The sequence below is a fragment of the Nestor notabilis genome, unplaced genomic scaffold (assembly GCF_000696875.1).
Source record: "Nestor notabilis isolate BGI_N333 unplaced genomic scaffold, ASM69687v1 scaffold30559, whole genome shotgun sequence".
NCBI classification, from domain to species: domain Eukaryota; kingdom Metazoa; phylum Chordata; class Aves; order Psittaciformes; family Psittacidae; genus Nestor; species Nestor notabilis.
The window spans coordinates 1152-12611 of record NW_009942865.1 but is presented as its reverse complement, the minus strand read 5'-3'; the positions used below and the strand labels follow the sequence as shown (position 1 = coordinate 12611).

Genomic DNA, 11460 nt, shown 5'->3' with positions numbered 1-11460 from the left:
TGGCACTTGCTGTTCTTCAACTTTCAGCAACTCCACAGCAGAAGGATCCTCTGAGAGACCGGGCAAGGTAGACAGCTGCTTAATTTCCTCTGTCTCCAAGGCAGCGATATCAAAAGCCCATCAATACCCTTTTGGGTCTTTGAAGTACCCTCTCCTGAGACAGTCTACGCCAAGGATGCATGGAGCCTCTGGACCAGTCAATGGGGTGCTTTTGCCACTTCTTCCCAGTCAGGCTGATTTCAGCCTCCAGTACAGTCAACTCTTGGGATCCTCCTGTCACTCCAGAAATATGAATGGGTTCCACCCCTTGATAAATTGATGGCATCAGGGTACACTGTGCACCGGTATCTGCCAGAGCCTTATACTTCTGTGGGACTGAAATGCCAGGCCATCTGATCCACACAGTCCAATAAACCCGATTGTCCCTCTCCTCCACCTGGCTGGAGGCAAGGCCCCTCTAATAGTGATCACAAGATTGTCCACTTATGTCTGGTAGAAAGGAGCACTCTCTGGAAGGGGATTGTGTAGCCTGACCTCCCCAAACCCTTTTTAAGCACTGGTTGTTCCTTCTAGCAGGGAAACCAACATTAGGAATAACTGCAGAGTATAGTGAACAAGATTCCCAAAGAGAGGGAGAGCCCTTTGATCACTACAGGCACAGATCCTAAGAGTAGAGGCCATACTGAAAACAGGCTCAAGGGTTTGGTACTCCACAGAGCTCTGGAAATCAGTTTTGTCATCTGCAAAAGTCAGCTCAGCAATCTCAGCTCCACAATTGAGGCCCATGATTTATTGCAGGTTGGGCTTTGCAGGTGTTTCCTTTAGGTGCCAATGGGATTAGGTGGAAATGGTTTCAGGCACTTGGTCCTTGCTGATGGTTCTTTTTTATGTCCATAGAGCATCAAAAGTACTTGGACAAGCTCCTCAACAACTGTCTGTTGAGCCGCACCATGCAAGAGCTCATTGGCTACTACATCACCATGGAGGAATACTTCATGAGGGAGACAGTCAACAAGGTAGGGCTCAGACTGCTGCTTGCAATAGCTGCACTCTGCCAGCATCTGAGACTTCTGCATGTGCTCCGCAGTCCTCTGCTGAGCATCCCTAGGGAGGGAAGTGAGTACATGACAAGTCTGCAGTTGTTGGGAAAGTTTTCCTTCAAAAGCGATTGGTTGTTCTGAACTTTGACTCCAAACATACCCCTGAGTATCTTCCAGACAGAGATTTTCCAGCACTATGGGCTACTGAAAACTAGGATGAGTTTTGCAAGCCTACTCTTGCTACAGTTCAGCTCAGGGTGGAATGGGCAGGCTGGAGGTTTGGTCTCACAGCACTGCTTTTGAGAGTATACCTTCACTAGCTGAGCTGAGGGCACTGAGACAGCTTTCTTTGCAGGCTGTTGCCATGGACAGCTACGAGAAGGGCCAGCTCACCTCCAGCATGGTGGATGACGTGTTTTATATAGTGAAAAAGTGCATTGGGCGTGCTCTGTCCAGCTCCAGCATAGACTGTCTCTGTGCCATGATCAACCACTCCACCACTGAGCTGGAATCTGACTTCAGGTAATGAAAACACACCAGGTTCATTGTAACTTACCTCCACCTCACGTTCTGCAAACAGTTGTTGCTGTCAGATAGTCTTACCTATGTTCTTCACCTTTGAACCTCTGGTTGTCATCTCCATGGAAGATGCTCATAGGCAGCGTCATCGGGTGTGGTATGGGAAGCTGGAGCTGCACATGTTTTTCTCACAGTAGTCGTGGTCACCTGTAGCAGAAACAGAAAGAGGAACCTCATGGCTCAGAACACCAATGAGACTGGGTCACCACATAGCATTGGAGCACTACCCTGCTTGATGGTACACGGTCACTCCTAATTGTTCTCTGGGCTGCCTGTGAGCTTACTTAGTAACTTGAACTTGGGGTGAGCCTGCAGAGATTGTCCGGTTCTTGTTTTTAATCCTAATGTGGGAGTGGGGAGCTGACTGAAGACAGCAGACAGCTGCAAGCAGGATTTTGGGGAAAGATCAGAAACTGGGTGGTTGTGTTTTTCTTTCAGCATTGTGTCCTTTAGATGCTGCCAGGAGATATTTGCCAGCTCTCTCCTGTCCCTGGGAAGTTCCACTTACCTTGTTCAAGTCACAGCTCAGCCGAAGTGCTGTCCCCTGGCACAGAGCACAGTGTTTGCTCTAAGCCATGGTATGTTCTGCTTGCCTTATAGGGAGGTTCTGTACAACAAGCTGAAGCAGGGCTTTCCAGCCACGACCTTCCAGGATTTCCAGAGAGGGGTGACCAGTGCCGTGAACATCATGCACAGCAGCTTGCAGCAGGGCAAGTTCGATACCAAAGGCATTGAAAGCACCGATGAGGCAAAACAGTCATTTCTGGTGGGTATGGTGGCTGGTGTAGGATGAGTTAGGGTGAACGGAAAGACAATGGCAGCTCTTGGGAACAGGACTGGTGTGACTATCACATGTTCAGAGAACCTGAAAACCTGTTCAGCTGTGGTAGGTAGGTGGCCTGACTTTGCATGTCTGGTAGATGCTTTTACCTAACCTTGTGTTTGTCGGGCTTCCACACCAGGCCTGTGCAAGTATGGTCCTGTGACAGCCTCTAGGGCTGCTGCAATGGTGATTGCCTCCAGGCTGGGGAAGTCTGTGCTCTTTTGAGGTGTCCAGCAATCCTGTTCCTCACAGGCTCTGCACACAAGTCGTGTTGGGAGAGCATCTTATTCATACCTTCCTCTAGATGAAAAGGTTTCCTGGCCCAGGCTCAAGGCTTCTTCATTCTCAATCAGATCAGAGAGTTTCCATTAGAGCAGCGTTGTCTTCTCTGCCTGGCCTGCAAGATCCTCCTGTTGCCTTCTCCTAACAGCAGCACTGCAACACTCTGTGCGCTTGAGTAGGCCAGAACACGGGAGTGAGCATTAGAGACCCCTTGGAGAGTGTTTGAAGGGCTGCTCCTCCAGCTTTCTGCAGTGTATCAGATCCTTCCCTATGATAGGATGCTGTATAGATCTTGCATTGTGGAAAAGACTTCACTGGAAGAGCAACTGGATCTGCTCTCTTCTCTCGACCAGCCCTGCTGTTTGAGCAGACCTGTGGGCAGAGAATCTGAGAGCACTGGGGAGGGGCTTGGCTCACCCTGACTTGTATCCCTTTCTGCAAATTGCTGTGAACACCAAGTGCTGAAAAGGTTCCTTATGGCTTTCACTGTACAAGGAGAAAAGGCAACAAACAGAGCAGAAAGGATTGAACTCTTCCCATTTCATTAAATTCTTCATTACAGGTTTCTGTACTTCTTGAACTGCTTAAAATGTCAGTTCTCCCACTGGAATTCCTCAGTCACCTGTCAGTTTGCCTCATTTCCCTGTCTGCACAAACTCCAGCCTTACAGTGACATTTAGTTCAGCTTCAGCAGGCAGAGAACAGTCTGTTCAGTGAACAGCAGATCTGCCAGGAGGGATGCCAATTTCTCCTGCCCAGGTACAAATGTCTTCCTCCCTGCCCAGCTTCTCTGGGGACAGTGTATAAACCATCATTTCCAGCCACTCACAGTCTGTTCCTCATGACACTCTCCCTGAACGTTGGGGATACATCCTGTCTTCCACCCACAAGTGTGGCTTTGCTGCAACATTGTGAATAGAATGATGAGGAAGAGGAGTAAAGTGTGTCAAACTTTGTATTTGCTGCAGGTTCACCACACATGCTCAGTTACTGTATCTCAATTTCATGCAGCTCCAGGAATCTGCAGTGCTTTGATCACACACTAGCCACTCTGTCCCTTGAATATTTGCCTTTCAGCCTGTACTGTGAACAGGGCATGGAGGAAACATATGGACTGGGGGCTGAGGGGCTTAGAAATTCCAATGAATTCTACTTCTGTTTGTTTTGTTGGGGTTTTTTTCTAGGTGACCTTAAACAACGTGGAAGTCTGCAGTGAAAACATCATGACCCTAAAGAAGACTTTGGAGGTGCGGTCTGGATTCTTTACTGCTTTTTTTATCAAATTTGTAATATCCTCCCTTGGTGGGGTCAGTTAAAGCATCTGGACTTCTGCTATGCCCAAATTCCTGAGGTCTTTGCCCTCCAGCTTTAGGAAAGCAATTTTGAGCTGGCAGAGCAATCTTCCAGTGGATAGCATCAGCTGGAAATACCAGTCCTCCAACCTGACCAACCTGGCACATTTCGTGAGCCAGTGGAATAACGCATGTATCACTGGGAGGTTGTGGTCGTCTGGTGCTGGGCTATAGCCCTTGGTGTCCTTTCTTGCTGTCCTCTCCCAGCCTTTTCACAGGGGTGAGTTTGACACCTGTCCTAGCCTGCAACAGGTGGGCACCAGAGCTCAGCAACATGAAGGGATAGAAACTGCCCAAGTTACTAATTCTCAACTTGCTCATGGATCTCTTCCCTGCAGAGCGACTGCAGCAAACTGCTTAGCCAAGGCTTTGGAGGTGAGCAAGCACAGGCCAAGATTGACAGCTGCCTTTCTGACATGGCTGCTGTTTCCAACAAATTCCGCGACCTGCTGCAGGTGAGCGTCTTGCTGAGTCACTGCTGGCCTCCTTAGGCAGGAATCATTTCAACCCAAGGCCTGGGCCATGTCTGGCTCCACGAGTGCTGGATAGGGGGGCAGGAGGGAGTAAATACTCAGCTTTGAGGCATGGAAACAGATCCAGCTTGTTTGCAGAGCCACACCAGCTGGCCACTGCGTCAAAAGCAATGGAAGCAGCTGCAGAGCCAGAAGGAATATTGCTCCATTTGTCTTCACTCAGCACAAAGTTGCAGTTGGTTCAGCATTTTCAAAAGAAATATGTATAGCATTTCCATCTCCTCCATTTTCCCTTACGGCACAGGACACTGTCAGTTGTCCAGAGCCTCCTAGATAACGTTGAAGATGGGCTGTTCATAGAGAAGAGCTGTTCTTCTTTCAGGTTTCTCCTCCTTTCCCAAATGGAAATGCTCCCTGGGATAGGGAGCTAAATCCACATGCCAGGACCTCTTGCCCTAAAATTTCACAGTGGTCTCTGGCAGGGAGAGAAGCAAAAAGACCTAATACCTCTTTTGAGTTTAGACCCAGGTTTGCCATCAGCTTTGTACTTCACAGATGCGCCAGGCTATTTCTCATTTGGTTTTGCAGTTCACTTCAGCCAGATGTCTTCAGACCAATATTGCCAGCAAACCGTCTTGAGGCTCGTGGTCCATATGGAAACAAAAGAGCTCATCAGTAAGGAGTAAAACTCCAGTCTAGCTCTAGTGCAGTATTAAAACTGGCTTCAAAGCAATCAAGAGGCTGAGCAGCAAGCTTCTGCGCTGCCCATGTCACACACACATTGAATTTGCCTTGGAAAAGAGACAATTGCCAGCAGGGCTTGCTCAGAAATGCCAGTTTCAGTTTAAAACTTCCATCAAACACCAGGCAGTATAAGTACCTGAATAGTTTCATGCTGGGTGAGCTTTTTTGACATCTTGCTGAGCCAAATGAGGGTGGTCGGCAGAAGGGAGCTTTCAGAGAACTCTTTAGCACCAGAGCAGACAGAACAGCCTTTGTTGACAACCTGCTGCTCAGGGGAGATGGTGTGAGCTGGGGTTATGATTAATTCAGGGAACTAGCTGTGGTTACAGCTTTTATCCTCCTTTTAGCTTCTCCTACTGAGCTAAGCTGCACTGGACGTGGGAGGCATCAGTCAAGCCCAATCACAGTGGCCTCCTGGCTGATGCCAAGTGTAAATCTGGTGTTTGTGTCCTTTCCTCCCTGGAGGGATGTGAACCAGATGCCTCTTTCCTGCCAGGAAACCTCTGTAGCCCTGTGAAAAGGGGTGGGGGAAGCATGAGCCCTTCAGACAAGGCTGCAAGTAAGCACAATGGCAGCTTCTGGGCCAGTGTCCTTTCTCTTCTTCTTGTTGTGTCCTTAGAGCCCTTCAGCACCAGAAGAGTTTGGGATTAGGGGCTTCTGTGCTCAGTTGCCCATGCAAGCCTGTGAGTCAGTTTTCCCAGCTTGCAATAGGGATTGGAGGCAGCATCAAGACAGTGTGACTATAAAGGTTGTGTGCTGCTGTGCTCAGTCAGCTGTTAGCTGTGCTCTGTCACTCCTCTCTTCTTCCTGTCGCTCTCAGGAAGGTCTCAGTGAGCTGAACAGCACAGCCATCAAGCCCCAGGTGAAGCCCTGGATCAACCTGTTCCTCTCCGTCTCCCACAACATTGAGGAGGTAAGGCTCAACGTTCTCTGCTTCCAGCTGTGCTTCTGCACTCTGCATCCTCTGCTTGGCAGCACAGTCAGAGCAAACACTGTCTCATTCCTGTCAGTTCTCTGCTCTTTCCTCAGCACAGAGCAACAGTAAAATACCCACAACTTGTTCTTCATGCAAGCCTGAAAAGGGGCATTTGGCTAGAGAGGAGTTTGAGAAAACAGAAGGGCTAGAGTGCTGCTCCAGGAGGCACCTCCCTTCCTGTCCCATGGGCTGTTTGCTGCTGTTCAGGGCAAGCCTGAACATAAACAACCCTTTCTGTATTTCACTGTCAGGAGGAGTTCAGTGACTATGAGGCTAATGATCCCTGGGTCCAGCAGTTCATCCTCAATCTGGAACAGCAGATGACAGAGTTCAAGGTGAGAGAGACGAGGCAGCCTGCCAGGCTTTGGCATCTCCCACTTCTTCCCTTGCACAGGGGAAGGATGGACACAGATGTCCTGCAGTGCCCTGCAGGTCTCTTAGAGACCCAGTTACTCCCTCCCCCTGCAGTTCTCAAGGCTTCCTTGCAAGCCCCGTGTCCCTGGATCCCCCCACTTGCTGAGTGTGCAAGTGATGAGTCTTTATGTGAAAACTCTCTTAGGCTTGGCTTTTGTGGATCTCTGCTCACAACACTGACACAGGTTTCTGCTTCCAGGCTGGACTGTCTCCAGTGATTTATGACACCCTCACTGGTCTTATGACCAGTCTCATAGCCATTGAACTGGAGAAAGTGCTGCTCAAATCGACCTTCAGCAGGGTAAGCAAAACTCTCCTCTACCCTGTAGTCTGGCTTGACTGCAAACCCTTTGCTAGGACATAAACCTTCAGTGAAGGGATGGTGCAGGGCAGAGGCAAATGTTACCCTCCGAAGCTCTGCCACCAGTGGTAGCCAGCTCAGGCAGAGCTTGTATTAGTGCGCATAGGGAGAAAAAATGTTGTGATGGGGCTGGGAAGAGCTTGCATCAAAAAGGGGGCTGGCTTTTAAGGTGGGCCTAAACATAAGCAGATTTAATCAGCAATAAATGGTCTAACTGGAGCTCTCCTGCTCAGAGACCTCCCCCTCTTGCCCTGGTACTTCTGTTAGTTGTGTATTTGGCACAACCCCTGGGCCTGTTTGCAGAGTTAACAGTGCTACCTTGCCCCACAGCTCGGTGGTCTGCAGTTTGACAAGGAACTGAGGTCCCTCGTAGCCTATCTCACCACAGTCACCACCTGGACTATCCGTGACAAGTTTGCCCGGCTTTCCCAGATGGCCACCATCCTCAACCTGGAAAGGGTGAGCTGTGCTTTGCCTGCTTTTACTGAGGGATTGTGGGAACCCTGGCTGGATTCCACATGGATTTACTGGGCTCATCCTGACATTGTCACATCTGTAGGGTATGGAGAAGTTGCCCCATGCCTGATGAGTGTTTGTTAGTGGCAGGAAATAAGGTGACTGTATTTGAACTCACCTGTGAGGGCGGTCAGTGCCAAGGTGGCTCCTGTAGCTCTCCTCTCTCCTCTCCAGGTGACGGAGATCCTGGATTACTGGGGTCCAAACTCAGGCCCACTGACCTGGCGCCTCACTCCTGCTGAGGTCCGGCAGGTGCTGGCTCTCCGGATCGACTTCCGCAGCGAGGACATCAAGCGCCTGCGCCTGTAGCTGGGCAGGGGATAACAGCAGGAAGGATGCAGCCTAGCTGATGGACAGTGTGGGGATGGAGTGCTGTCTGCCCTTCTGCTCATGTTCCTTGGAGCAAAGGGCTTTCTTGGGCTGGGGAAGAAAAGCCACCATCCTTTTGTGGGAGCAGAAACAAGGCAGCAATCTCTCACGTGGAAAGCAGTGTGATGCTATTTCTCAAGACATGAACTAGTTGGAAGGACCAGCTTGTGCCAGCTCCCAACTCCTTTCTGCTGCCCTGTGGGAGGACCCAGGTCAGGGAATCTGGGGCTGTTGTGGAGTGGTTCAGACTTGGGGCTGCAGAGAGTGCTCTGCCTGTGCTACCGGCCACAGCTGGGTTCCTTCTGTGCCACCAGTTTAAGGGTCAGCTACTGGAGTCCTGCATATCTTAAGCCCTGGCTCTGGCCTGCTGGTGATGGAGACCGTTCTGGAATGATTTCCTTAGGGGGAGGGTGCTCAGAAAATCCCTAGAAAGCCACTGCAGGAAGCAGGGCTGTGTCTGTGCTGACTTGCTGCGCCCTGTACAGCTACTCTGTAAATAAACCTTACCTGGCTGAGCAGCAACCTCAGGTGGTGTGTGTGTGTGTCCGTGGGCCTGGAGGGAGGTGGTGAGGTGCAGGACAAGAGCTGGGCACCATTTCTCCCCTTCCACTCTGTTCTATGGCATCAAGAGGATCTTTCTGCCTGGCCCCAGCTGGCATTGGCATTGCACAAGTATAAACACCCCAGGCCTGGCTGCCTCCTCTGGCAGCACTCCTGGCCTCTGACCGCCAGGGCTGTGGAGGCCAATGACCAGAACCTGCTGTACCTACCCCAGGAGAGCTTTGCTTGCGCAGTGCTGCGCCCCTGAGAGCCCGTGGGGAGGGAGTAGCTCTGCTGGGGACAGAGTGGCAATGAACACCTGCCTGGAACAAGCTTCTTTATTCAAAAAGCCTGCAGGAATAAGTAACTCCCTGCAGAAACAGTCTCCAAGCATGGGCAGGACTTGATTCCACATCCAGGCGCATTCTTGAGTGCCAATTAGGCAGTCCCTGCTGCAGGAAGAGCAGGAAGGTCCCTGCTAGAGGCAGCATCACAACTGCCCATTCTCTTCCCTTTGGAGAGCTATGAAAGCTGGAGTGAAACACCCAAAATCAGCCTAGAGGCCCTAACAAGCTGTCTTTCTGGCTAAGCCACCCTCCAGGGATGGTTTTGCCTGTGCCTCTTGTGACAGCTTTTTCAGCCTTTGTGGCTTTTGGGGCAACTAGCAGCACAAAAAGGCCGCATCAAGACCTAAGGCACCTACTGGAGGCAGCTGAAGAAGCAGCCTCTAAAACAGCAGGGATGTCCCTTCTTTGGAAGGCAGCTGGCTACTGCCGCCCCTGCCCTGCCTGCCTGCCAGGAACAGGTCAGAGCAAAGGCATTCATATTCACCCAGCCACATCCTCCTTGGGGCAAGCACCATCTTCTGTATCACATCCCACAACCTCCACAGAGAAACCACCTGTGTCCACTTCGACGCTGTGGATGCTGAAGTTGTCCAGCCCCTAGAAAATAAAAAACAGGGATGCAGGTTAGGGCAGGAGCCAGCAAGGGACCTGCCCTCACCTGCACAGCCTGGGAGGAGCTAAGGGGACAACAAGCAGTCTCATCCCACTGCCCCATCTCATTCAACAGCACCACTGAACTGCCTAGGAGCTCACATCTCACCTCGATCTTGGCTAGAATTTGGTGCAAGGCCTCTTTCTGCTGCGGGGCTCTGGTTAAGACGTAAAGGAAGCCACCACCACCAGCCCCAGCCAAGCACTGTCCATAAACGTAGGGCTGGAGAACATCCATCATGTGCCCAACAGCCAGCGGCTCACACCCAGGGGCCATGCATTTCTTCTGTTGCCAGTAGCAGTCCAGACACTTCCCAATAAGTGGCAGGTTACCTGCAGGAGAGAGGATAATGCAAATTATTTGCCTCTGTTTCTCACCCAAGGCGCAGGTCTCTGCCTCTCCTCCTCAGCCCAAGCTAAGTTCTGCCTTCTCATCTACCCTGTTCCTCTCAGCCCTGCCTCTTGAGCAAGCAAACCTCGCCCTGTCACATTGCTATTTATTTCTAATCCTCCACAGGGGGAGAATTTGCTTGTTTTAATGCTCCAGCTTCTTCTCCACAGTATCCCAGCAGCCAAAGGCCAAATGACTCCACAACACAGGCCAGCCATGGTCCACAGCACCACCATGAATGCAGAACACCAGCCAGCCTCGATGTGTCTCACTCCCCCTTCCTCAAAGTCTTTGTTCAAGCCTGAATTTTGGGACGTTGCCTGTAATATGAGGGTGGGCCTGAGGGAGGAATTTTGTCCCCCCAGGAGTGCACATACTCTCCCCAGGGAACTTTGTATTCCTTCAGCTGTTAGAAGGGCCAGCCTGGCCCAGGAAAGGGGGCTCACACCTTGCCTCAAGGCCTGGGCACACTCCTCAGCGTTGCTCACCAGCGCATCAGCATTTTGCACGGCGGAGGGCAGCCTCGCATACCAGTTCCTGACCACGTCCTGCAACAGGCCAGAATGTCCCTGTTACCATCCTCCTGGCTCCAGCAGCACCCAGGAAGGCAGAGCTACACCTGCAGCCTTCAGTTCCAGCTCCCATTGGGGTGGCAAAGCTTGGCACCAGAGAAGGGGACAGGCACCAGAGCCCACAGGGGGAGCAGAGGCCAGAGCCCGCAACACCCAGGGGCACCCTGATGTTACCTGGAGCAGGTTGCGAGCCAGGCGAGTCTTCCCTGTGTAAACCAGCAGCAAGTGATCATTCAGGGTCTGGGTAAAGCCATCGGGCACCTCGATCTCCTCCACCTCCACCCTGACTGGCAGCTGAGCTTTTGACCTCCCAATTTTGATGCCCGGCATGAGCCCACCAACCTGGTCCTGCCAACCGCCGCCTGGAAGGGTAGAGAGGCCTCAGCCACTACCAAGCTCCCACCCCACGGGCTGACAGCTCCCCCTGGTCCCTACCTGTGGTGAGCCTCTGCTCCAGATGCAGCACGTCATGGATGAGGGACTCAGTGCTGGCAGCCTTCCCGGCTGCCCGGTACAGCGACGCCATCACCGCTCCCGCCAGGATGCTGCTGGTGCCTGCAGGGAGCACGGGCAGGGCCCATGCCAGTGAGAGCTGGGGAGCAGCAAGGGAGATGCTCCATCACAGTGCTGGCAGCAGGAGCTGCCAGCTCCTGTCCCTGCAGACTTACCGAGGCCAGACCCATGTGGCAGCTTGGACCAGGTGTGCACCTCAAACCCCCCCCCGAAGCTCTCCATCAGCTGGGCCCGCAAGGGTTTCTGCGAGGGGAACTGCACAACTTGGGTGCAGATGAAGGCAGCTTTGAGCAGGGCTCCTGAAAACAAAAAGAGAAAGAAAAGCTGATGCCTGCTCCCTCATCCCCTCATCTCCCAAAAAGGGCCAATCTGGCACTATGGGTTCAGGACACCCAGGGTGAACATCAAAGATATGGCGCTGGTTTGTGTGGCTGGTGACACCTCACCTGGTGCATGTGGCTGGCAGTAATCCTGCAAGTGCTCCAGCTCCCGGCACACCAGCTCCGCCACCGCTTCA

The 11460-nt window shown here is 51.9% G+C and overlaps 2 protein-coding genes across 2 annotated transcripts in view; one reads left to right on the top strand and one right to left on the bottom strand.

Moving 5' to 3' along the window:
• Positions 1-897: 897 nt before the first annotated feature.
• Positions 898-7875, top strand: COG4 (component of oligomeric golgi complex 4; the record flags this gene model as incomplete). The annotated part of the gene is made up of 10 exons (XM_010021614.1): positions 898-1016; positions 1396-1562; positions 2220-2385; positions 3909-3971; positions 4415-4531; positions 6114-6206; positions 6521-6604; positions 6883-6984; positions 7375-7503; positions 7735-7875. Coding segments are annotated over 10 exons (1175 nt in total), but the record flags the coding sequence as incomplete, so codon positions are not given.
• Positions 7876-9296: 1421 nt separating this feature from the next.
• FUK (fucokinase) overlaps positions 9297-11460 on the bottom strand; it is a gene marked incomplete at its 5' end in the record, with an annotated part of 3214 nt that continues 1050 nt past the window's right edge. Inside the window, 7 exons of the mRNA XM_010021613.1 lie at positions 9297-9413; positions 9577-9800; positions 10307-10406; positions 10605-10792; positions 10866-10985; positions 11099-11242; positions 11390-11460. Of these exons, the coding sequence (XP_010019915.1) occupies positions 9297-9413; positions 9577-9800; positions 10307-10406; positions 10605-10792; positions 10866-10985; positions 11099-11242; positions 11390-11460 (964 nt within the window). The remainder of the gene's footprint in view (positions 9414-9576; positions 9801-10306; positions 10407-10604; positions 10793-10865; positions 10986-11098; positions 11243-11389) is intronic.